The following is a 26,502-nucleotide window of genomic DNA, read 5'->3' as shown; positions in this document are numbered from 1 at the left end:
TGTCCCCGGCTGGTTTACTGTAAGCAGCTGCTGTAGCACTTAGACTGTATCAGTTAGCTTTGTTAGCTTTTAAAACATCAAACTGATGATTTTAACCGACAGACATGTCTGAAGAGGAGAACAAGGTGTCCGACGAGCTGTTTAAAGATGTCAAATTCTACCTGGTGGGGGACATCGACCAAAAGGTGAGCCCCAGGACCTTAGCTTCTCCTAGCTAACTAGATAGCATGCTAACTGGCTAGTACCATTCAATCTAAGTGGAGAGATGCAGGAGAAGCTAACAGCTAGCTTTGAGGCTGGTGTGAAAACAGTGGGGTTAAACTTTGACTGACATTACGGTGACAAAGCGGTATGTCTCCAGATGTTAAGGTATTTCGTAAATATGATCCAGATACTTGTTGGTGATCTGTACTTGAGTGATTTAGCGTTTGCCCTGAGTTTCGTAGTTGCACTGATGGTTAGCTGTTAGCATGTAGCATTGGGTTTATCTGTCACGGCTTGTTGTGCTAACGTCCGTGCTAAATCTGTCCTTAGCTATCCTATTATACTCAAATAGCAGCCTTCAGCGCTGTCACTCCGCTGCTCTGTCAAAGTTATGAGCTTTGTTATTATTATTGTTATTCTGCATCAACCTGTGACCATCAACACCCCACAGACACTCCCTCTGCGCATGCGTCATCACCGCTGGATGAGACCTGTAGCTCACAGCTGCTCTTCCTGACACATGGATACCCTCTGAACTCTGTTAGAGAGGTTATAGTCAGCTGAAAGTGCAGGGAAGACAGGTTAAAAACCGTGACTGAGTTTGTTAATGGCATACAGGAGAGTAGACTTTAGTCTGATCCAAATCTCTGTTCAAGTTAAGCCTTCCTCCAGTTTTGGGAAATCCTGCAATGCATAGCTAATAGTCAAAGGGGGAAAGACTACAGGACTTTTGTACTCAAAGTTTACTTTAAGTACTGAGCAGTTACTAAGGCTGGGCAATTGATCCAAATTTTGATTAAAGGAAGGTGCAACATTTCTTCAGCCTTAACTGAACGTCAGAATGGTTTAATCATCTATTTTGCAGCAGGGATATGATGCTATTTTCCTTAATTTTGTATAAGATTTTTTTTTTTTGGATAAGAAAAAAAATGACATAAAAACTTCCATTCCCCTCAATACAACAATTCATGCTGAATTTGCAATATTATTTGAAATAATCCTAATTAGGGGCAGTACATTAACTCTTGCTTGTAGCACTGGTGCTACAGAGTAGGACTGGGTTCAAAAATCCATTTTTGATTCAGATCAATTCTTTTTAAAAAAATGTCTGTATCAATTCATTTAATCCAAAGATGGATCTTTTACAGCAGGGGCCGACATCTGAATTTAGGTTTAACCTGAGGGTCTGACAGGGTCAAGATTTAACTGAAGATTGTTAACTATGTTTTCACTGGTAATGAATTTTGAGGGAAATTAAACAGTGATGATAAATAATTTTAAGATTTCTAAAAAAAAAAAAAAGTAAATAAAAAAATAAAAGGTGATTAAATATCACAGCGGTAATGTTACTGTGTGTCAATGTCAAATAAATGCTAACTAGATAAATAAATAAATGGGTTTAAAGTAGGGATGCACGATATTATCAGTCTGGTATCGGTATCGGCAGATATCAAAATTTCTGCCAATATTTACATCTGATATTTTGCCTGGGTATTTCAGCATAGATTGACTGTAAATTTTGTCCATATATACTAATAAATTGGTGGAGTTTTAGTCTGAACCAACAGAGCTATTTTGGGTGAGGTCTTTTTCTTTATTTATCCTCATTCTTTAAACTTGACAGTGTTTTTAAGGACTAAAAATCGTTTCCTTGGTCATCCTTGAACCTTAAAGTGTCCTAAAGGACTGACATTTTATGTCTGAATAGGGTTTTTAAATATCGTATCAATATCGGTGTCGGCTAAAATGAATCTGTAGGTATCGGCATATCAGATATCGCCAAAAATCCAATATCGCACATCCCCAGTTTAAAGGATAAAAATCTGAGATAAAAAGTTAACTTTGTAAGTCCTAAAGGTCAAAATACAAAATTAAAGGTCAAAATAAGTTTTATTTAACGGCACATATATGAGATAGAAAGTTAAAATAATTAGTTTAAAGGTCAAGATATAAGAAAATACAAAATCAAGAGTTTAAAAAGTCAAAATACAAGATGATATTCAAAGTAGTGACTCTTAAAGGTCAAAATATAGGATAAAATTCTCGCTCACGAGTTTAAAAAGTGAAAACATGGGATTAAAAGTATAAGTTAGGAGTTAAAAATGACAAGATTTGATTTAAAAGGGAAAAAATGTGGATCTGAAAGGTCACAATATGAGAAAAAGAGGTTACATTATGAATTTAAAAGGTCAAAATATGAAATAAAAAGTCAAAATCCTAAGTTTCAGTCATAATCTTGGGATGCAAAATGAAAATATGAAATGAAAACACAAATGAATTCCTGGCTTATTATCTAATTATTTCTACTCTCTACGTTTTCAGATTTTTATAACTTAACAAGGATTTTAAAAAAAATCTTTAAGGTTAAATTTACATTTTTATACTGGAGGAAATCTGCAGACCTCATAGCAGCAGGCCAATTCTAATACAGATATGATCTTGTGGGCTGGGTAAAACTGCACCACAGGCCGCAGTTTGGTCCCCAGGCCTTGAGTTTGACACCCGTGTTTTAATATATGCCTTTTCCTGTCAGCTCCTCCTGCTACCAGTCTCTGACATAGGTCACTCATGCAGCTTGGAACTGCTCTTGCCTCTAAAAGCCTTTAGACTCTGATTAGAGGGTTGAATCTTAGGCCAGTCATCTTATTTTGGATATCAATGCGCGATCAGCCGAGCTCTACAGGTGACTTGGTGGAGAGCACCTAAGCCGCTGCTGCTGCCGACCGGGCTGACTCACACACACAATAGTGATCATCTGGTGCGCTACATTCAAGAGGAGCAAACCCTGACTGTTTGTGAAAGCCCAGTACACGATGCTTCGTACAATGTGCTTTATTTTACTACCCCTCTATTCCTTCGTTTCACACCTGCAAATTACGCACGACGGAGCGCTCAAAAGGAAGAGGAACTCTGGTTATTTAGAAAGAGGTGGGTAATAGACTCACATCTCATGTAGATTTTCTATAAAGTTGGAATAACAACATTCACAACAACAAACAGTGTACATAATAAAATAGATAACATGATGCATATTTCTTTTTTAATCAGTGCTGTAGTTCCTGCCTTCTAATTAAAGAGTGTGTCTGTCTATAGCGCACAGATCACAGACACACAGAAGCTTATGATATAGGGACAGATGAACATTAGAGCACCACACTGCATGCACTGTAACTGAAAATGTGGCTAGCACTACTACTACCACGTTGTAAACATTATAAGTGTAATTATACATCATAGACCGTCTCAAACTAAGTAAAGATAATTTATCAAATTTACTGTTTTTTTTTCATTCATCTAACAAGATTTTTAACTTGGACTGGCAATAAGTGACTTATCTCTGTAAAAACAAACATGGTGGAGCCTGGCAGCTCTGCTCCACTGAAGGAACCTCAGGCTTCATTTTTGATTTAAACACTACAAAGACAGAGGCAAAGCAGTTCTGTTTCCAACTGAAGTTCTCTTAGAATATCTTAAATGTAGAAGCAACATAGGTTTTGCAACTAAAATATCCCCACATGAGATGATATTGAAATGGATCGAGGTACGAATTGCATTGAATTGAGACGTTGTGAATCGGAATTGAGTCGATTCAGGCAATCAGTGGCAATACCCCGCCCTACTACAGAGTTTGAGTACAACAGAACTAAAAACATGTGGCACAATAAATAAAATGTTTGTTACATCTCTAAAACCAACCAGTAACCGAATCATATGCTTAGTATGGAGTTTGTTTCTTAGTTCATCCTTGAGCTGTGTTCTAAGCACTGAAGTGTGAGGCCTGAACTACATTCATGTATCAGTATTATTGGCGAAAATACATTTGTAAATATCACCATACTGGATAAACTCCAATATTGTGCATCCCTGGTCAAAACTAAGAAATAAAATGAAGTACAAGTTTTGCATTCTAATTTGGGCTAATACTTCTTTTTTTTTAATGGATTTCTTGCTGGCCATTTAAAAAAAAAAACAAGGGCCACTGCTTGGATACCCCCAATATATTTATTGATGCTAATACTGTACTCAAAAAAGTTCAAGTGTCCAAACTATATCAGTAGTTTTAATAGATGTAATTAGTTACTTTTCCACCTTTGTCTACAATAAGGCTGTTTTTAAAGGTGTGATATTAACACTTCTGTGACATTTCCCCTTCACAATGAACTAGGAAACTTGTTTTTTGCAGATATCTGATAAGAATATCATTACCGATATTTAAATGTGTTCAGTCTTTTAACTTCAACCCTCAGAACACTGAAGTTTAAGGATGAAGGATGCCCTATTTGTGCATATAGCCCGTATTTCCCACAGCCCCACCATATGATCATATCAAGGTTCCTGTTAATTTAGGATAATAAACATGTCCTACATAAAATTCACTACAGCAGCTGTTCTTTACTGAAGACAATAAGGGAAAAGGCAGTTTAACAGTGTCAAGAATTTCACACTTTAAAACACTTAACTTCAGATCCTAAGAGATGCATTAGATCAAAATAGTCTATTCATATTTAATAAACTATTAATAAATACAAATAGTCATATTTAGCTTTTGTAATTTAAAATATCCCACTTAGAATCACTTTTTGCTTTACAACTGCATAAAACGAATGCACCATAGTTTCTTTAATGAACCACTGAGTGAGGATTAACTAGCGTTACTCATACTCTTTAAAGAGCTGTCTGAAGCCTTCATTATCAGCAATGCTACACAGCTCAAGTATTTTCTATAAAGCTTAAAGTTCTGCTAATGAGCACACTCACTTTATGTTGCTGCCATTATACACATTAAGCTTAAAGAGGAGAGAACACACATTCACCTCATTGCTTTATTCTATATTAATCACACAGACTCAAACAGTGGTGTTGAGTTAGTTACCCGTCTGCTCTTTAATGTCTGAGATAAAGATGACTGGACTCAGACTGAGCTGTTGTTTGTCACGCATCGCTCTGCTACACTAATACTAGCATGGTGCTGATGACGGTGTTTGTTCGTCTTTCAGGTGGTGCAGTTGCTGAAAGCAGGAAAGGGGAAGGAGGTGTCCTATAATGCTCTGGCCACTCACATCATTGCTGAGGACGGGGACAACCCCGAGGTGGGCGAGTCCAGAGAGGTATTTGACCTCCCGGTGGTTAAGGTAAGAGTCGCTCCTGGACCTGAAGTACATGTGTAAAAACAGCTTTATTTGATATGTTCATGTATGAGTCAGTCTTTAAAACTGTCCATGTTTAACTGGCTCAGACTGTCATGATGACCTGGTCTCTGTGCTCTTATCCTGCAGCCGTCCTGGGTGATCCTCTCTGTCAGGTGTGGAGACCTGCTACCGTATCCTTTAGACATCATCACAGATACTTCCAAATGCACTCACTGAAGATAGTCATGAACAATTGTACTGATTGTTGATGCTTAAAATGTCAGCAGTAGGAAAGTTTAATATGCAAAAGTACGATGGCATCACATCACTTAAAAAAAGAAAATACAGACCAAGTCAAACAAATATGGGTATTAAAATAACCGAAGAATCAAGGCAGCATACATGCATGGAAAATACAGTTCCTCAAACTCTTCGACATGGAGACTTTTGCTGAAATAACTTGAAACGACTTCTCCTCACCTCCAAGCAGAAATCCTGCTAAACTGGGACTGTGGTGAGTTTAAGGTCGATCTAGCCCGTGTGTTTCAGATTTATTCCCTCTGTCAGACTTTCTGGAATAAGGTGGCAACAGTTATGCCAAAAACTCTGGGATTTATAATCTGTACTTTTACTTCCCTCTACAAATGAGGACAAAGGTATCAGCCACTCTATAAAAATTCAATTCAATTCTTTTTTTTTTTTTTTTTTTAAGTATTTCCCAAGTGCTGGTAAACGGAGCCAGGAATTTTTAACACACCTTTTCCAAACATCCTAGTTTTATTTTGGTTGCTTACATTATTTTACTTTGCACACAGAAATAAAATTGCTCATTGGTCAGAGTCTCTGACATTTTTATTATGTGCTAATTCTGCTGTTTTACTTCCTATTACTTTGGTGGCTCCTAAATACACAGAGATCTGTCAACCAAATGCATAGTGGAGTCCGATGTTGACAGCGATCCACTGAAGAGACGTCATAACAGTAAAATGTCCACAGAAGGGTTATACAGATGCTGTGGTTTAAGCTTGTTTTTATTCTAGTTAGAGAATGAAGATGCTCTGAGCTGTTTGTCCATAACCAAAACTCTTCAGAGTCACCGGATTCTCTCCTGAATCAGGACAGATATTCTTTGGTGTGACAGTGTGTCTGCCCAGGGTGAGTATCTCAGTGTTTTTTGTCAACTCTGAAATCCAGATTTATTACAAAACATGCAGCAACACATACAGTCATTTATTAAGATCCTATGAGGTTTTTAGATTTTCTTCTTTCTCAGGCTATTTAAATACAAAAAAAAGTTACTGACAGCTCTCACACAGGATCTCTGTGGTCTCTGTCACGCTTGATCATGATCAAATGATCATCCTGCTAACATTTTAAATTTGAGCCGAGATCAGGCCTTTATCAGACAACCTTGGAGTGAGGATCCAGGGATTCGTCTACATGTAAGCTCTACAAACAAACGTAACGAAAGTTGTGAGATTCTCCTGACACACATTCAGTATAACCCTTTGTTTAACACCCAAACAACAGCACTTAGATTTACATTATCACATTAGCTGTTACCGTAACATAGCAGTTTACAACATTCAAATACCTTCCTCTACTAAAAACACCTACAAATTATCCCAACAAACACTAACAAGTGCTAAATTAACTAGATACCACCCTAAAACTCTGCATCAGACAAGAAAATTAAGTCTTACTGTCAATGTCCAGTTTGTAAGTCCTCATAAACTGATGATCTCAACTGTAACTTCCGCCAAGACAGGAAAATCCCCTATACAGTTTTAGTTCGTTTTCGTTTTTTTTTTTTTGTAAAGCTTAGTTTTTATTTAGTTTTAGTTAAATAAAATGATTTTGAATTTTAATTTTAGTTATTTAGTTATTTTTAGTTAACTATAACAACCTTGCATCATGTTTTATTTGAAGCTGTTCTGAAGAAGTGAAAAATTGTCCACTGCGGATAGTTCAGTACCTCCTCATATGCTACTCTCTCTTTAATGTGAACAGCTTCCAGAGGACCTGAACTCACTGTGGGCGTATGTGACCTTCTATGGAGGAGAATGTCAGCTGAACCTCAACAAGAAGGTCACACACTTGGTGGTGAAGGAGCCGAAAGGGGTGAGTTTGTTCCCTGCCTGTAACCTTTATCCATCAGCTGATTCAACTCTGAAACCACACACTTAGTACTCAAAAATTCAGGCCAGTTTTAGTTTGTTTTTAGTTAATATCTGGGGATTTTTCAACCACACAAAATCGCATGTTTGAGTTTGAACCATACAACATACTAAGTGAGATGGGACATTTAGTAAGAAAGTGTTCAGATTTACAAATATCGACTGAAGTCAAACATGTTTACTCTTCTTATGACGGTGTTTATTTTTATAAATATTTTCTTTTCTTCAGGCTAAGTTTGAGTGTGCCCTGAAACATCCCAACATCAAGATCGTCACGCCGGACTGGATCACAGACTCCGTTCAAGGTCTTTCTTTTAATCGTTTTTATATCTTAGGCACCTTAGACAGTTATTGGGCGGGCAGTTCAGGTGTAATTACAGCCATCGTCATTATAAATTTGATGGCGGAAACACAACTCAAAATGTAGGGACAGTCTATGTTAACCATTGTTTTTTGAGAGGAATGTTTTCCCATTCTTGTTTGATGTAGGATTCTAGCTGCTCAACAGTCCTGGGTCTTCTTTGCTGGACTTTCCCTTTTATAATACTCCGAGTTTTTTCTATAGTGAAAGGTCTGGACTGCAGACAGGCAAGTTCAGCAGCCAGACTCTTCTGCTTTGAAGCCACGCTGTTGTGGTGGATGTGGTATGCAGTTAAGCATTCTCTTGCTAAAATGTCTAGGCCTTCTCTGAAAGAGATGTAGTCAGGATGGCCACATATGTTGCTCTTTTCAAATTATGATTAATTTGACTACAGAACAGTTTACCATTTTGTCACAGTCCATTTTAAATGAGCTTTGGTTCATAGAAGATGACAGCGTTTCTGGATCCTGTTCACATATGGCTTCTGCTTTGCATGATACAGCTTTAACTTGCATTTGTGGATGGCAAGGCCAAATGTATTGACAGACAATGACTTCTGAAAGTCTTCCTTAGCCCATGCAGTGATTTCCAGTCCAGAATCATGCCTGCTTTTTAATGCAGTGGCAGCTGAGGACCTGAATACCATGAGCATCCACTATTGACCTTCTTGCTCACAGAGATTTCTCCAGAATCTCTGAATCTTTTGATGATATTATGGACTTCAGATGGTGGGAGATTCAAAATCTTTGCAATTTTATGTTGAACATTTTTATGAAATTGTTTCACAATTGTTAGCTGCAGTATTTCTCAGATTGTTGAAACTTTGCATTGCACATCTTTGATTCTGAGTGACTCTGCCTCTCTAAAATGCTCCTTTTATACCCAGTCATATTACTGACATGTTTTCACTTAACCCAATTAGTTGTTAGATGCTCCTCCAGTTGGTTTTCATCAGTACCACTTACTTTTCCAGCCTTTTGTTGCCCTGTCTGTACTTTTTTGAGATGCGTTGCTACCAAAATGAGCTAATATTTTTCAGGAAGTGGTAAAATGTCTCAATTTCAACATCCGATTTGTTTAGGTTTAATTGTGAAAAATATAGGATTTTTATTTACATTTTACACAGTGCCCCAACTTTTTTGGAATTGGAGTTGTTGCTTCAACATACTGCTGCAACAGTGACTACAGCTGTCACTGTCATGCAATCCAAAATTCATCCTGCTCATTGTGTATTATAAGCTGCCGCTCCACTGCTTCAAACATGCTGCTATACTAAAAAACACAGACCAGATAGACATGGATTGGTGCCATTATTATCCATTTTCTCCCTTGTTGGGTCATAAGTTTCATTAGCTATGCTATACTGTTTTATTTTTCCATCTTTTCTTCCCAAATAGACAAAAGCAGAAAGGATGAGGCTCTCTATCACCCCAGACTTACCTACGTGGAGCCTGAGGAGGAGGACGAGAGCGATGGAGAGTCGTATGAGCACTCTGATGGAAGCTACAGCCCCCGGCGACCCCGGCTGTCCAGCGGGGGTTCGTCTGGTGAGGAGTCAAGCCCCCGCAGGAGACCTGGACCCAAAAAACTAAACTCTTTGTCACCACCTTCCCCCCGTAAACCTGAGCGCCGCAGTGAGCGGATGTTCGATGACTCTGATGATGACTCCCCTGCAGAGAAGGAGGGCTCCAACCTGAACTGGACCCCAGCCGAAGTCACCACCCCCACTCACCCTGTTGCTACAGGGACGGCTCGACGGCGGGGTGGGCCCCCCAGCACCAAGGAGCCAGTGGTCTCGACGGGAAGTGGACTGATCAACCTTTGTGCCACTGTGCCTCCTGTACCTGGGGCAACCACACCTGCAGAGGCCCGAGCTGCTGCTGCTGTCAGCCACAACGCACAACAAGGTCAGTTTGGATTAAGTGATCAGAGGAGCCTCTGGGTCTGTACAAGACTGAGGATTGTGTAACGGTGCGGTTTATATTCTGGATTTTATGGTATTTCATTTTAAACTGTGTGATCTACTTAACTGTAAGTGTTTAGTTTATCACACTAAGCTTGGATGTTTTTTTTTTTTATCTTAACTTGATGGTCTGTTGCTGAAGGTGTCGTTCCTCTCTGTTGTCTAGGTGTTTCAGGTCATGAAGGACTTCCTGGGTGGAGTCCTGCAGCCAGACACCTCAGAAACATCACCAACAACTCAGACATGCAGCCGACCAGCCGACCTGCCAACGTAGCACATGTGAGAAACCAGAGCGAGTCACATTAATAGTTATTTCCTGTACTGTCTTTGTGAACAAGCTTTTTTACCTGTCTTATTTAACACCGAGGTCAAACAACATAACCTTTGAGGAATGTAGCTAATCTTAGCAGTGCTAGCACCACTAGCTGTAAAGCCTCTTTCACTCAATTCATTGATAATTTGTGAGTATAACCTGGCACAGCCTACGAACAACTTTATCTCCATTTTCTAGTTCAAAATAGAGTTAAACCTGTTCCTAAAAGATGCTATGTAAATATTTTAAGGGCCGGTGGATCCCCAAAAACCCATATCTGCTGGACTGGGCTATAATCATACTTCTAGCCTGAGCACACATACACCTGTTAAAAACTCTCTCTGTCATCTTCTTGCAGATCATACAGAATCTCACAGCCAATCAGATGAAGCCACTGGAGCAGCAGACCAATCAGAGCCATGCTCAGACCCTGAACAGTACCACGCCCCTCCTCTTTAATCAGTCGAAACCAGGCAGCCAGCCCCTTACAGCCGAGCAGCAACAACACCTACTGCAACAGCAACAATCGCACCAAGCTGCTCAGCAGCAACATCAGCAGTTACCACAGCAACCGCAGCATCCTATGATGCACCTGCAGCAGCAGCAGCAGCAACATCAGATGATGCAGCTACATCACCAACAGCAGCAACATCAGCAGCAACAGTCACAGGTTGCACAACAACAAGGGTTCTCGCAGTTGCCCCAACAACAGCAACAGTTCCTGCAGCAGCAGCAGCAGCAACAAATGCACCAACAGCAGATGTTCTCTCAGCAGCAGCAGCAACAGCAGCACGCATTCTCCCAGCAGCAGCTGCGGCCTCAGCAGCTCCTTAGACCGGGTTTACAACAACTACAGCAACAGCAGGCACTGCAGCAGCAGCTCCAACAGTTCCAGCAGCAGCAGCGCATGCAAATGTTACAGCAACAACAGAACCAACAACAGTTACACCAACAACATCTACAACAGCAGCAGCAGCAGCAACATTTTCTGCAACAACAGCAGCACATGCAGCAGATGCAGCAGCAGCAGCAGCAGCTGCAGAACCAGCAGCAGCAGCAGCAGCAGCAGGCGCTGCAGCAGAACCAGCAGAGCCTGCAGCAGCAGCAACAGACAACCCTGCAGCCTCAGATCCAGCAGACGCCTCATGTCTCTCAGCTTTTTGGACACGAGCCTGGACAAGACAGTAAGTATGACTGTGGTTACACCCAGCAGCCCTCCCCCTTGGTGGTGAGCTGTTGAGTTATACCTACATGTTAACATGAGCCAGAGCACAACATGGGAATCACAGATGTAGATATTATCTGTCCACCACTGTCTCTGCTGTGTAAAACAAGCTCAAGAGATCTCTGAGTGAGGAAAATGAAAGAAAATCAATAAAATATTCCTCTTAGATGTCCCTGGTTCATTGTCATCTCCCTTGTCACTTGTTCCAGCATGATGCATTGCGCTATCGTCACACAGTGCACCTATTTTTCTCTGTGCCTCATCCATTTCAGTGTGAAGGACAGAGAGGAAAATTGCACGGGGTCACAGGCTAAAAAGGTCCATTGTGTGGCCTACAGAGCGAGCATCATGATGATGCGAACTATGGCCTGGGAGAAGATTTATTTTCCAGTAAGACAATGATTTGAAGCATACAGTGAAAGCAACACAAAAATGGTTTAAAGACAACAAGGTGAATGTTCTGGGGTGGCCGAGTCAAAGCCCAGACCTCAATCCAATAGAGAATTTGTGGCTGAACTTGAAAAGGGCTGTTCATGCCCGACTCCTCTGCAACATGACAGAGCTTCAGCAGTTTTGCGGAGCAGAATAAAGGAAAACTGCAGTGTAAAACTATGCAGGCCTGATTGAGAACTATCCACACAGACTGTGCTGTGATTGCAGCCAAAGTTGCATCTACTAAATGCTGACTTGAAAGGGTTAATAATCATGCAGTCATTTAATTTACTTGACATGTTTTGTTGATTGACATTACTTTGCAGAAATCTGTTTTCACTTTGACATTAATGAGGGTTTTTTTTGTGATTTTCTTGTCAAAAAAGCCAACTTATTTTGGCAATGGTTGCTTTAAAAAAATTAATAAAAGGGTAAAACATAGAAGGGGCTGAAAACTTTTCATAAGCACTGGTAAGTGTAGATGGACTTGTTTGTGTTGAGAGAATCATGTAACGTGTTGCTGTCATGTCATTCAGTTCCTCAGGACGGCTTCCTGCTGGGCTGTGTGTTTGCAATCGCTGACTATCCCGAACAGATGGCGGACAAACAGCTGCTCAACACCTGGAAGAGGGTAAGACGAGCTCTCCACAGAGGAGGAGGTAGTCGGTCTGTTACTGATGAAACATCTTCGGGACTGACCACCCGCTCAGTGACCCTATTAACATCTAACATTAACATCCATGCTGGGAAATCAGATACATAGATGAGTGCACTGTCATACATGAGTTAAACTTAATCTGATTATCATGTCTGCCGTGACACCCAGGGATTGGAACATGCCTGCATCTAGAGGTAAAGATATCTATTACTGTCAAAATCACTGATATTAATTCCTATGATTCGGAACACTTTCAGAATGTCTTGAAGAAACAGTAATTTTAAACATTCTTTATTTTGCTTTAGGTATGTTTTAAGCCATCACTGAAGGATAATTGAATAATAAGAGAATTTCAAAGACCTGCCTTCAGCAGACATTTTTGTCAGTGGCAAAATCTTTTGATTTGTTATCATGCCAATTTTTTCGCTGGGAATGTTTGTTTCCTTTTTTTTTATTATTTTGCAAATAAAGCAAAAATAAAGGTTGTGTTTGTAGATGCATTTTGGAGCTTTTTATGCCTTTATTTAGAGAGAAGGGCAGTGGAAGCAGTCAGAAACAGGCATGAGTAATGCATGAAAGGAGCTACAGGCTGGACTTGAACCCAGACTGCCCTTGTGCATGGGGCATCCCCTAACTGCAAGGCCATGTGTACCCCAGAAATTCTGTGTAATGTTAGGTTTTTCTATGTTTGCGTGATTATAATCAGCTGTTTTAAATGCTGCAAATGTAGATTAAAAGCTACATTGTCCTAGATGTACTTTCTCTAGCTTTTTACTGGCAAGTTATACATTTTTGCATCTTAGTTCAGAGAGTAGTAGATACTCAATTATGCCCTGCGATAAGACAAAAGAAATGTAACACCCAGAATTGGAATTTGCACCAGTATTGGAGGAATCAGAATTGACAGATTCACACCCTTAATGTCTGTAACAGCCCCTACATTGTTTCTGTGTCTCTCAGGCTCATCATGGCTTATTGACCAGACTTGCCAGTCACCTGTCTTGAACTGAGTTGTCGGGCTCTAAAACTCATTAATAAACCATGCTTTTTACAAACTTGAACACTACATCAGTTGCAGGGCAGCCTTTAATGTGTGCAAGTGTTGGTATTGGCATCCCAGCCTACCTCCATATGCAGTCTGAGCTTTTGGGTTTCTGGTTTCAGAATGCCCAGCATCGACGTTTATTCAAGGTTTCAACTGATATAATCAATGACAACAGATGATCTTTAAATATAAACGAAATGATAACATATGCTCACGATCCCTCAGGTGATCCAAGCATGTGGTGGAGCTGTAGACCCCACCATAACCCCTCGCTGCACACATCTGCTGTGCGAGAGTCAGGTCAGCAACATGTATGTGCAGGTAAGAACACACCTGAGAATCAGACTTCATTTAACACAGGTATAAGATGTAATAAACAGTCCTAACATTCTACCACATAGACACGTCATCTCAGTCCACTTCTGGGCCCTATAACTCCAACCCACATCCTCCTACAGACTTCGTTTTGACTTTCAAAAGGAGACAAATTATTCTGCTTTTTATTATAAATTCACTTATTTTATCTTTTTCTGATTTTAATTACTGTCCAAGTTTGATGATGATCTTTGGCTCTCAGACTATTGAATGAGTGTGTATGTGGTAGAATGTTGAGGCTCTCTTAGTGAGATCAAAGGCTTTTTTTCCTAGCATCACAACAGTTTTAAAACTTACCCACCATATCTAATGTCTCAGATGTTCACCTCTTGCTTTAATGTGACCAGGTGTTCTCTGTGTGTTGTTACCTGTTACAGGCGCTGAGGGAGGGGAAACGCTGCGTGACGGCTCACTGGTTAAACACTGTGCTGAAGAGGAAGAGGATGGTCCCCCCTCATCGGACGTTGCACCTGCCCTTTGCCTTCCCACCTGGAGCTAAGCCCTGCTCTCAGCATGTACGTACACATATGAGATTCTCTATCGGGTTCAGTCTAGTTGGCTGGCCAATCAAACACAGTAATACCCCTGTCAGCAAACCAGTTTCCAGTAGTTTTGGATTCACTGTGGTCAGGTGCCAAGTCCTACTAGAAAAGGAAATCAGTATCTCTATAAAACTTCTCAAAAATGGAAGCATGAAGGTCTCTAAAATCTCCTGGTAGACGGTTGAAAGCGTTGAGAAAGCAGAGTAGACCAACAGCAGCAGATGACCTGGCCCCGCAAACCTTCATGGCTGTGGAAACTGAAAACACTAAACTAAAGCACCTTGGATTCTGTACCTCTCAGATCCTCCTCCAGCTTCTGGGACCTTGATTTCTAAACATAAAATTCACAGTGTACCTTCATCTGAAAACAGGACTTTGTACCACTGAGCAACGGTCCAGATATTTTGGTCTCTTGTCTCTGCGCCCAAAAGTACTGCCTCTCGACGCTGATTGGTCCTGTCACTTTCTAACTGGGTCCAAACGGTTCAGATGGGAGCTTTGCAAGATGGATTTGCCAGTAAGAAACATGTAAACAGTTGAATCCATCTGCTTTGCAAGGTTACCTTAAAACCAGACAAAGGTGAAACGTACAGCAGTCATAGCTAACGCTAATTAAACAGTATTAATTATATATTTTATTGCTCTGGTGCATCAGGTGGGCTCTCTATTTAATGGTACTCATATCCTGGTATCAAAACAAGAACCTGGTATTAAAATAGTTGTCTTTTCCCTCTCTGTTCCTCAGATCATCTCAGTGACGGGGTTTGTGGACGCTGACCGAGACGACCTGAAGCTGATGGCTTACCTGGCTGGAGCGCGATACACGGGCTACTTGTGTCGCAGTAACACTGTGCTCATCTGTAAAGAGTAAGATATGATGCCTGTTAACTATCAATTGAAAAAGTGATGGATTGACTCACTGATCGATTGTTTTTTTCCGCAGACCCAGTGGGCTGAAATATGAGAAGGCAAAGGAATGGAAAATCCCGTGTGTGAACGCTCAGTGGCTGTGTGATGTCCTGCTGGGAAACTTTGAGGCGCTCAGACAGATCCAGCACAGCAGATACTCCAACTACACCCTCCCAGAACCTCTGGTACCAAACCCACAGCTGGTCCAGAACCTGCTTGGTACGTTCTTAACCATGAGCGAAAGAATTGTATGTAAATACCCAAAATTTTATATGTATATGTCACTCAGTGTGACTGCGAACCAAGTCATTTTATCTCGATAAGCTCAGTTTCATGATTTAATAGCTGTACCTTGTATGTACTTGTGCTCCGTGACATGGCCCAGTGCTAGCACACCTCTCCAGTCTTCTCTTAAGTTAATCTGTTAAACGTGCACTGCTGGTTATAATGTGATCCCTGGCAGTCGGGCTATTTGTCAAACAACAAGGAATTAAAGGACCAGTGCATATATTCTCATGTGCCTCATCTTAGCAGTGATGCAGTGCTATGGCACAGTGCTCTAGCCCTCTCTAAAGTCAAACTATTAAACATGCTCTGCTGGTTGTAATTTGATCAATAGCAACGTGAATTTAAAAACACTTAAAATTCTTCTTTCTGTATGGTGATCAGTGACAAGAAATGGACGTTTTTAATAACCATACATGCTGCTTGCTGCAAAAGCAACATCAGGCACCAGATGCCAAAGCATTTTGTTAAAGGATTGAATGAAACGCCTGTAGAGGGGTGCACTCGGCGTCTTTAAAATGTGTTTTTTACATGACTGGCAGTAATACCATATACCTGGTAAAATTTTTGGAAGGTTTGACGTTATTCAAATATGAATGACCCCCAATCCTACGGTACTGTATTCAAAATATCTTAATGCTTTCCAAAATTAAAAGTTTATCCTTTTTGGAAAATGAAGGTACGTCCGTAAATACTAGTGTGAACTTAAAGGTCTTTCTGCAGGCATTTTTGAAAACCTTTCAAGTTCTACGGAATACTAAAATAACTGCAGCCTTTTATACAACTTTGTTATGAGACAGTCTGACATTGTGGTTGTGATTAATTGTGCAGCAGTATTGTGTACCATGTAATGTCAGCATAAACATGAGATTCTGAATTTTTAATTTGCTATGGTGTATTTTTTTTCTGCAGCCTCGTGGAGATCTCCCATCAAAGTGTCTCCTGAGTCTTTAGCTGTGAGTTGGATGGAACTTCTCTCTTATTTTTCAGATATTGATCATCGCTCTTGTAATTATTGATCTATTGTACCTGAGCAGCTTGATGTTAAACTCTTGATCTATCCTCACAGAGCCTTCAGCTGCAGCACAAACAAAGGATCAGTGACTCCAACCAGCCTGCTAACAAGAAGGCCAGGTGAGAGCCTAACACCAGTTGGATTGGACCGATCCTGTTCAGCACATATTGATCATACTGATGATACTATCTCCGTGTTTAGGTTGGAGGACGTCCAGTCTCCCAGTCAGAAGCTCCCTCCAGAGTCTACTCCTCGGGTCATGTTCACAGGGTTTGAGCCAAACCAGGTGCAGCAGTACACCAAGGTAAACACAGACGACCTCACACTACTTAAACAGGAAGTTACAGACAGGCGGCTATTACAGAGGCCTATATCTGGTTTAGAGATGGTTGTGTCAAGTAAAGTTATTGTTCCAAAGTTATGGCAATTCCAGTCCACCAACGTTCAACACCTAAACCCTCAGAGCCCTTTGTTAAGATGCAAACATGTGTACTGTGCATTCAGAATGTACTCAGACCCCCTTCCCTTTTTCGGTTTTGTTATTTTGCAGCCTAATGCTACAGGCATTTAAATTCATTTTTCTTATTAATCTACACCCATTACCCACTAATGACAAAGTGGAAAAAAAAAAACAACTGAACTCTCACCTGAGTATTCAGACCCTTTACTCCGTACTTAGTTGAAGCACCTTTGAAAGAAATTACAGCCTTGAGTCTTTTTGAATATGACAAGCTTTTCACACTTGGACTGGGGGATTTTCCACCATTCGTTTCTGCAGATCCTCTCAGGCTCAGTCAGGTTGGATTGGGTCAGTTGGTGGGCAGATATTTACAGTCTCTCCAGAGATGTTCCAAAGGGTTCAAGTCAGGGTTCTGGCTGGGCCACATTCAGAGACTTGTCCCTAAGCCTGCATGGTCTCGGCTGTCTGGTTAGAGTTATTGTCATGTCGGAAGGCGAACCTTCAGCCCAGTCTGAGATCCTGAGTGCTGCAGAGCAGGTTTTCATTGAGGATTTGTCTGTACTTTACTTCATTCATCTCACCCTCAACCCTGACCAGTCTCCCAGTCCCTGCTGCTGAAAAACACCCCCAGAGCATGATGCTGCCACCACCATGCTTCACTGTTGGGATGGTATTGGGCAGGTGATGAGCAGTGCCTGGTTTCTTCTAGACCTGACATTAATAATTGAGGCCAAACAGTCCAATGTTGGTTTCATCAGACCAGAGAATCTTGTTACTCACATTCTCAGAGTCCTTCAGGTTTTTTTTGCAGACTCCATGTGGGCTTCCATTTGAGAATTATGGAGGGCACTGGACTCTTGGGACCCTTCAGTGAACAATTGGGAATTTTGCTCGCGACTTCTCAATAAAGCTAGACCTGATCTAAACAATGAAACTGCTCCAGGAAGAACCTGGAGACCAAAGATGGGACAGCTCCTGCCTCAAAAGCACTGCATAAATTGGCACTAAGCACCTGGGTATTCTGTTGAAGCATTTGTATACAGCTCTGAAGTCTGAATTCTCTCATTCTTTTTTTTTTTGGCTGAAAGTCAGTCGTAGAGAGTTACACTCTATCACAATCAGACACCACTAATAATCTGAAGATACGAGAGAGAGAGACAGAATAGAGGGAGCGGTAACTGAAGTCATTGCTATGTAAAATGTGGATCCTCACCTCCGGTATTGTCAGAATGACTTTGCATAGCAACTCTAATGTTTTTACAGGACTGTAAGCATCAAAATCAGCTAATAGCTTTAATAATCATCAGCTTTCACTCTCCTTTTGCCAAAGACTTCAACAGGTGTTACTCTTACCTTTTCTGTTTGCCTAAATGATGTTGACTGCTCAGGTAGCTGTAGGTAAACAGAACATGGACACAGCTCCAACACTGGTTCTCTCTGCACACAAACCTCAGAGAGTCACTCTAAATATCAGCCTGCTGACAAAGATCATGATTCACTGTGTCAATAATGATCAGAATACATCTTTAGATGAGTTTCTCAACTCTACATGTTATGAAACATCATGGTTTGGACATCACAGAGCAAGATTATCTAGCCCATTTTTGGCTTGAATCCTCACCTTCTGTGCAAAGTTGGCAAAATCCTGATATCTGATGGTTGTAGTAATTATCTCTTTCATGGTGTGAGGTACGTTGAGGCTGATTTCACCTAAAGATGTTCATTACTGGATTTTAACCAATGTTTACAAATTCATGTTAACTGATAACTATGTATAAATGTAGCTCAAGCCTAAAACTTCAGCCCTTAAAATAGTCTTCAAAGTTGAATGACTGAGGAGAAACAAAATAAAGACTTCAGCTGACATAGGTCTGTTGGTCCAGTCTAAAAGTCCACAAACTTTTTTGAACATTCGGCAGATATTTGTAGCCAATGTATTGGTTGGTTGATTGTATTAGTACCTAATGCAGCCCAGCTACAAAATACAGAAATATCCCTGCCATAATAATGGTTTTATTAACACAAAGTGTAAAGTCCTCTTTGCTCCTCATTTGATTTATATTGTTATTTTTAAAGGATTTCAAATGATCATCAGCACTTTCATGATAATGACATGTTGATATCCTATTAAGACGATGCCGGTATCAGTATGCAGCTGCTTAAATTCCCGATTTATTTTGGGGTTTTTTTTGTGTCTGCAGAGGTTACACTCGTTAGGAGGAGAGGTGGCAGACAGCAGTCAGAAGGTGACTCACCTGGTGGCCGCCAAGGTGACTCGGACGGTGAAGTTCCTGACCGCCATGTCCGTGGTCAAACACATCGTCAGCCCCGAGTGGCTTGAGGAGAGCTGGAGGAGCCAGAAGTTCCTCGGTATGTTTTTAAGTTTTTCTCTGTGAGGGCTCAGGCTACAGAAATCCTTCAGAACTTAACAGCAGTCACAATGGATGATTTGCTCTTCAAGTGAATGAAATCAAAGGAAACATGGAGAATTGGTTTGGTTATGTAACTTTGGTGTTTCTTGTCCCCACATATATAACTTAACACTGAACCTTAGTGACTTAAGTGTGATTTATGCTTGAATCTTTGACGTAGCCCTGAACCCTGCGAAGAAGCTCATTATTAAGGAGATAACTTTCTCATGTCTGTGTTTGTGTAGATGAACAGCCTTTCTCTCTGAGGGATGCAGAGGCTGAGATGTTGTTCAGCTTCAGTCTGGAGGAGTCCTTAAAGAGAGCTCACAGCACGCCACTGTTCAAGGTGAGTCCTTAGAGATCACTAAGAGGTTTAGGCTGGGGAGCCTAGGGGAGCCCTGACCCCAGGTTGGGAACAACTGATCTAATAAATGTATAGGTCATCATGAATAACCTCTCCTCTGCCTGTCCACACATCTCTATGATCCATTCATCTATATATTTATCGTCTCCCTATCTCTGTTATGATGCAGGGTAAATTCTTCTACCTGACCCCAGGTGTGTGTCCCAGTCTGGGCACCATGAAGTCTATCCTGGAGAGCGCTGGAGGGAAGCTGCTGACCAAACAGCCATCATACAGGAAGATCATGGAGCACAAACAGAACAAGGTCCTAAAAAAATCTCCTGAAATCATTTCATAAACCTGGAAAATTTGAAATAACACCTAATTTTTGGCTGGCTACACACAAGACCATTGACGATTTTCCTTTTTTAAGATTTATTTTTTGGCTTTCTTAAATCTTTATTGAGAGGATAGGAGTGTGGATAACATCAGAAACTGGGGAGAGAGAGAGTGGGGAATGATATATAGTAAATGAGCCACAAGCTGGACCCCAGGCTGCCCACCCCAAGGACAATAACCTCTGCACAACATAGCCACGATGCTATCAGTGCCCCAAAGATTTTCAACCTTAACTAGTTTTTAAAATGTAGGAGACCTCAGACATGGGGCCAGTTTTAGTATAATTTTTCACATCATAATGCTCCGAATGCACATGATAGACCATGATATCACACAGCCGCTGTTTGTAGATACAATTTGTCAGTGGAGATTTCACAGACATGAGATCTCACAGAAACTCAAGGGATCAAACGAGACTTTGGAAGGGCAAAAAAATGCATGGAGAATGACAGTCTCAGAGACAACCCTAAAATCAACCCTAGAATCATAAAAATGAAATTGGTGTAAATGATTCCTGACCATCAAGGCTGTGACTCAATCAGAAATAGTAAAACAATCGTATTGACACCACACATTTATTTGTCCACGCCTCATGATAATTCATTGTCCATCCATTACCAGGCTTGTCCTGTTCTGGATAGTTAAGTGGGATAAACCAGACTTAGACAGGTTTGGTGAGTAGTCAGCCTTAGATGAAATAACAGTGTGTTCTCTCAGCTGATGGTGATGATAAATTGTTATTTAAATCTTTGTCTGTTTGACTTCTGTTACAGAACCTTCCAGAGATAATTCTAATCTCCTGTGACAACGACCTACACCTGTGCAGAGAGTATTTCATGAAGAACATAGGTAACACACAAACACAGATTTATAGGGTTCAGTGAAGGTGTTTACATGGACTTGAGTATCCCAGGGATGAGCGTTATCCTGGTTTTGATCGTACTGAGGATATGCACTCAGAAAAACCTGGTTAGCGTATCCCTGTTAAGCTTCTTTACTGATAACGTTACGTCAAAGTGAAGAACCCAAAAAGGGACAGGAAGTGATTTCTGCATAGAGAAATGCTACAAAAACACCAAAGTTTGTGCTGTTTACAGCTGTGAACCATACTAATTAAAGGTACAATGTGTAGAATTTGGCTGCATTTCGCCGAACAGAAACAGTGTACATGGGATATAATGTTTATATATCTATGTGAAGTATGTTAAAATAAGTGCACAATCATCCCCTTTAAACTTTCGTTTTCTTTTTACAAAATTAGAAAAAAGCTTTTTAAATTTACATTACTGCGGGTCGCCCTCACGGAGGCTGCCATATTGAACCGCCATGTTGTCTACGGCAACGTTTTGGGGACAGAAAGAGCGAAACGCGATTTTTAAATACGAACCTGCCCGCCGGTCCTGAAAGCTACCTGGAAGGCAGGTGGAGAAGAAGACTGACCTATAATCTATAAAAATTATGGTTACAAAAAGGAATGAATAAACCCTCACCTCGTCACTGCTGTAAATGATGTCCGGCTCACGATCCTTTGTGGTCTTCACAGGCTCTCGTCGCCTAGTGATGTGACGTTTTGGTAACAGATCGGCTCATTCTAAAATCTGAATGCTAGATGTCGCTAAAATGCCAAATTCTACACATTGTCCCTTTAAAAAGAAAAAAAATCTTGAGCTACTTTTAAGTCCAGAAAGTAGTGCCACATTCAGGGGAAGAAGTTTAGAAAGCTTAGGAAGAAACAGTAGCAGAGTAAAAAAAATTTACCTCTGGAAAACGAGAAAATCCTAAAGGGGACAGGGACTGTTGAGCTTCAAAAAACTTAAAAAACAAAAAAAACACTCTCATATAACTACACCAACCATACCCATCATTATGTCTGAAGGCCACAAGCAGAAGCATGTCTTATCATTTTAAGTTGTTTAAGTTTTGCCAAACATACCTACTTCAACTCAAAAGTAGAGGGACAGGCTTGGATGGAACTTGCAAGGATCAAGAGAGACCCTCGCCAGTTCCAACCTTACCAGTTCCACCCACATTTATTTGGCAAAAATGAAGAAGCCCCATCAACCCCAGGTTAACCAACATTCCATGCTTGCCTTTAAAGATTATGTAACCCATTTGAATCAGCAAACATTCGACCCTTCATTGAAGATGCAATCCTTTAAAGTCTAAAAGCATTCCACCCTTGCCTTTCAATATATCATCCTTAACAGCCTGCAAACATTCCATCTTTGTCTTAAAGATGATGTCAACCTTCACAGTCTAAAAAACATTCCATCCTTGCCTTTAAAGTTGATGTCATTCATTAAAGCTTATTAAACATGATATCTTTACATTTAAGTTGACATAATCCATTTAAAGACTACAAACTTTGCATTCCTGCCTTTAAATTTTATTTCACCCTTTGCCGTCTTTTAAAGGTGCAGTGTGTAAAATTGGAACTATCAACATCTAACAGTCAATTCTGGAGCGTGATGCTCATTTCTCCGGTGATAACTGTGGGAACCAGTGAAGTTTAAAAATCAATACATGCTTAACTGTTATTTGGTTCCTTCTATGGTGCCATAGAAACAGGCAAAATGCAAAAATCCAAGATGGCAGCATCCTTGGGGGGGACCCTCCCTATGTATGAATAAAAGGCTTATTCTGAGCCTCTTTTTGCTGCTGCCATGTTTGTTTTGCTGTTAGTTGGCGGCTGTCAAAAATCTGTAAAGGTGTTTACATGGCACAGTATCCTGTTTTCCTCTGAAGTACTCAACATTGAGATGGCTTATCCTGGTCTCTTGAATCAGGTCATGACTAGAAATAAAATTGAATACGTTTGAAACACAGTCAAAACTGGGTTACCCGAGTCCTTGTAAAAACACCACATTTACAATTATTTGTTTAAAGTTATATGAGAAACAGTCTCCCTTATTTGAACTATTTCAATGACATGTCTAATATCAGCTCTGTGAAAAGTTCCAGTAAAGACTAATTTAAAAATCTAGAAAGTTCAATCAGCAGCTGAACAGTGTTATTCTGCATGAACCACTGTGATGATGATGTGTCTTTGTTTATCCAGATGTTCACAACGCTGAGTTCATCCTCACTGGAGTCCTTACCCAGAAACTCAACTACGACTCATATCCTTTCAGCCAATCAGAGGCTTTAAATCAAAGTCAGTAACATTTTTGATGAGCTTTAACTACTAGTAAAGTCATAATCTGCAAAGCATTTCTAATGAATGTATTTTTTATTTATAAACTGAGTTATAACTCATTAATTGATGCATTAGTCAGTCATTAGTAAAGGGGTACAGCTAGGAATGCTTTACTAATGCATCAATAAAACATTTATAGCTGTGTTGATAAATAACTAATGCTGGTACGTTCTAGGCTTGTGGGTGATGTAGTGTTAACCAAAATTGTGAATAAACAAGTTTTATTTAAAATGAAGTTGATATTATAGGAACTTGTGTCTTCTCCATGACCATAGAGTGAGTCGTATTCAATCCATTGGATGTTTTACTCTTTTATTGATTTTATAAATCCGTTGAATGAGACCAGTCGTGTTAACGGTTAGCAGTTATGAATGGCTCTGACGTCATGGCTAATAATTGAAAGTGAAAATCAGTACCAGCAATCCTAGCATGTCTCATGTTTGCTTTAATCTAAATGGGATAAACTGCATAGCAGCCACTAGAGCTGCATGTCTGGCAGGATTTGGGTTAAGGATAACATTTGGCAAACAACCAGGGAATATTAAATCAACATATGAAATATTAATGACTCATTTGACTATAAACTGATTCTGGTGCAGTCTATTTAAGCTTTAACACTCTAGCCAGCTGAAGGTGGATATCCCAGTCTTCTCTATATTTAATTCAGTGTGTACTTCCTGCTCTACGTGTGTATTCAGCAGTGTTATCCGAGCTTTTCTTTAACATTCACACGTACAGGTTCACCTGAAGAAGCGGTGCCGGGGGGATAAGGACAAGTGTGTACAGGCGTCTGACTTTTCTATCTTCAGATTTTTGTGTTTTTGTAGCTTTTTGTAACCAGTTTAATAAATAAATAATGGATGTTATTTTTGTGAAATGAATGTTTAAATTATGGAGGATTTTAACTTTTTTCCTGTTGTTCACATAGAATGTGTTAAAGCTTCTGCTGCTTTTTGGAATAAAAACCACATCTGTTTGTGACTCGCCTTTCTGTCCTTTTTTTCTGTCAGTTAGAGCCAGTATGAGGGTTTTTAAGGGATTTTGTTTTGAAGAGATCATGTCATGGAAATGATTTTAAGCCTTTTTTAGTAGAGAAGCTGTTGTCTTTAGGTATCTTAATTGGTTAAGAAGGTTTTAAGGGTAATTTCAAGTCTTGTAGATAATGTATCATAGAGTTAACTTAGGTCTTTTGTATTTTTTAGAAATGCATTACTGGGTTATATTGGAGTCATATTTTTTAGAAAAGATATTACAGGGTTGTTGGGAAGGTGTTCCTTATTCTGTGGGTTAGGACTGTGTAAGCATTATTTTTTATTTTGAAAAGAATCTTGTGGGGCTTTTAATTTCTTTTCTTTTTTAAATTTAATGTTTATGGGTTATTTCCATCTTTAATTTTGTAGAGTTGTTAAAGGATGAGTTTGGTTCTTTAATTTCTGAGGAGGGGTATTGCAAATCTTATTTTATAGATAAAGTTGGATGATTTTAATTCCTATTTTGGGGGGGTCTTTTGTTTTGATGAAGATTTCTGTCATTTATTTTCTAGATGTCTTTTATGTCTTGTTTTTCTTTTAAATGTTTTGTTGATGTGATAATGTTAAATAATATAGGAATTATTTTAGGTCTTTTAATTTGTAGAGTTTTTATGCTTTTTTTCCCCTAACTTGATTCATAGTGGAGTGGTTACACAGATGGAAGTTTTTTAGACTTATTTTGGTAGCAAGGGTGTTAAAGGCTTGTTTATCTCTTATTTTGTAGAGTTGTCTGATGATTTTTGGCTCTTTTATTTTGTAGAGAAGGTCTATTGTCATTGGTTTCACTCATTTTGTAATGAAGGTATTAAAGTGTTTGCCTTTAGTTTTTTTAATTTGTAGTGGGTGTGTGATAAATCTTATTTTGTAGAGGTGTGCGTGTGTAGGGATGTCACTGTGATGAGAAGATTTTCGGAAGTTTTGTGTTTTTAAACTCTTATTTTGCTGATGTGATAATGTGTGATTTTAGGGGTGAGTTTGGCTCTTTTAATTTTAAGAGCATTTATTCTGTTTTTTAGACCTATTCTGTAGCATGGGTGTAATCGTGTTTATGGGTTTTTTATTTTGTAGCAAAAGTGTAAAAGGGTTGTTTTATACTTTTAATGTTGTATTTTGTTGGTTAGGACTGAATTGAAGTTTTTAAAGGCTTTCTTTATTTTTGAAAGTTTTTGTTGGTTTAATATTTTATTTTTTAGTTAAGATGTTTTCAAATGTTTATTTGCTCTTTAATTTGTAAGGAATTTGTAAGGAATGTCCGTTCTGGTTGCTTTGACTAATTTATTTTGTAAATAAGGTGTCAGAGGGGTGTTTTTGCGGTCTTTTATTTTGTAGAGAAGTTGTTTAAGGTTAATGTTGTCTCTTATTCTGTACAGGTCTGCTGTGATTGTAATGACTTATTTATTTGTGGAGAGTGTTAAATGGGTGTCTCTTGGTCTTTTTTTGTAGAGAATTTGTAAAAGGAACATTTTTGTCTCTTTGTAGGCAATGTGGTATTGGATAATAGTTTGAGAGGTGTTTTATTTTGAAGAGAATATTTAGGAAGAGAAAGCGTCTGAATTTTTATGGAGGGACTTTTATTTTGTAAAGAAGGGGTTGTTAAAGTCTTATTTTGTAGGGGAGATATATTGTTTTTTTAATACATCTCCCCTACAAAATAAAACATACTTTTTCAGCTTAATTTTGTAGGAAAGCTATAGTTGTAGTTGTAAGGTTTGTACTTATTTAATATTCTGGGTTATTTTGGGATCTGTTTTTGTAGAGGAGGGGTTTTAAGTCTTATTGTGGAGATCCTGTGTGGTAGGGTGTTTTTAAGTCTTTTATTTTGAAGATCAGTGTAATATTGGTAAGTCCTGTTTTGTAGGGAATGTTTTAAAGGGATGTTTAGGAGTCATTTATTGTGTTGGTTCTTTTTTATTCTGTAAGGTAAAGTGTAGGAGTAAGAGGGGGGAGGACTTTTATTTTGAAAGGAAGATGTTGCAGTGTTTTTTAATTGTTATTTTGTTGGGAAGGTGTCATTGACATTTTGAGTCTT

General features: G+C 39.6%; 1 protein-coding gene across 1 annotated transcript; it reads left to right on the top strand.

Moving 5' to 3' along the window:
- Positions 1–24,423, top strand: paxip1 (PAX interacting (with transcription-activation domain) protein 1). The gene is made up of 23 exons (XM_041804196.1): positions 1–185; positions 5,202–5,336; positions 5,481–5,524; positions 6,425–6,488; positions 7,344–7,454; positions 7,740–7,815; positions 9,269–9,778; positions 10,001–10,113; positions 10,506–11,331; positions 12,341–12,435; positions 13,733–13,828; positions 14,260–14,397; positions 15,170–15,291; positions 15,368–15,552; positions 16,531–16,574; positions 16,688–16,752; positions 16,835–16,937; positions 19,295–19,463; positions 19,750–19,850; positions 20,038–20,172; positions 21,020–21,095; positions 23,305–23,365; positions 24,175–24,423. Exons 1-23 carry the CDS (start codon positions 105–107, stop codon positions 24,188–24,190), a joined length of 3,366 nt encoding a protein of 1,121 aa, XP_041660130.1. The 5' UTR covers positions 1–104; the 3' UTR covers positions 24,191–24,423.
- The last annotated feature ends 2,079 nt before the right edge of the window (positions 24,424–26,502 follow it).

Source organism: Cheilinus undulatus, linkage group 13 (assembly GCF_018320785.1).
Source record: "Cheilinus undulatus linkage group 13, ASM1832078v1, whole genome shotgun sequence".
Classification (NCBI taxonomy): domain Eukaryota; kingdom Metazoa; phylum Chordata; class Actinopteri; order Labriformes; family Labridae; genus Cheilinus; species Cheilinus undulatus.
This window is presented reverse-complemented; position numbering and strand designations above follow the sequence as displayed.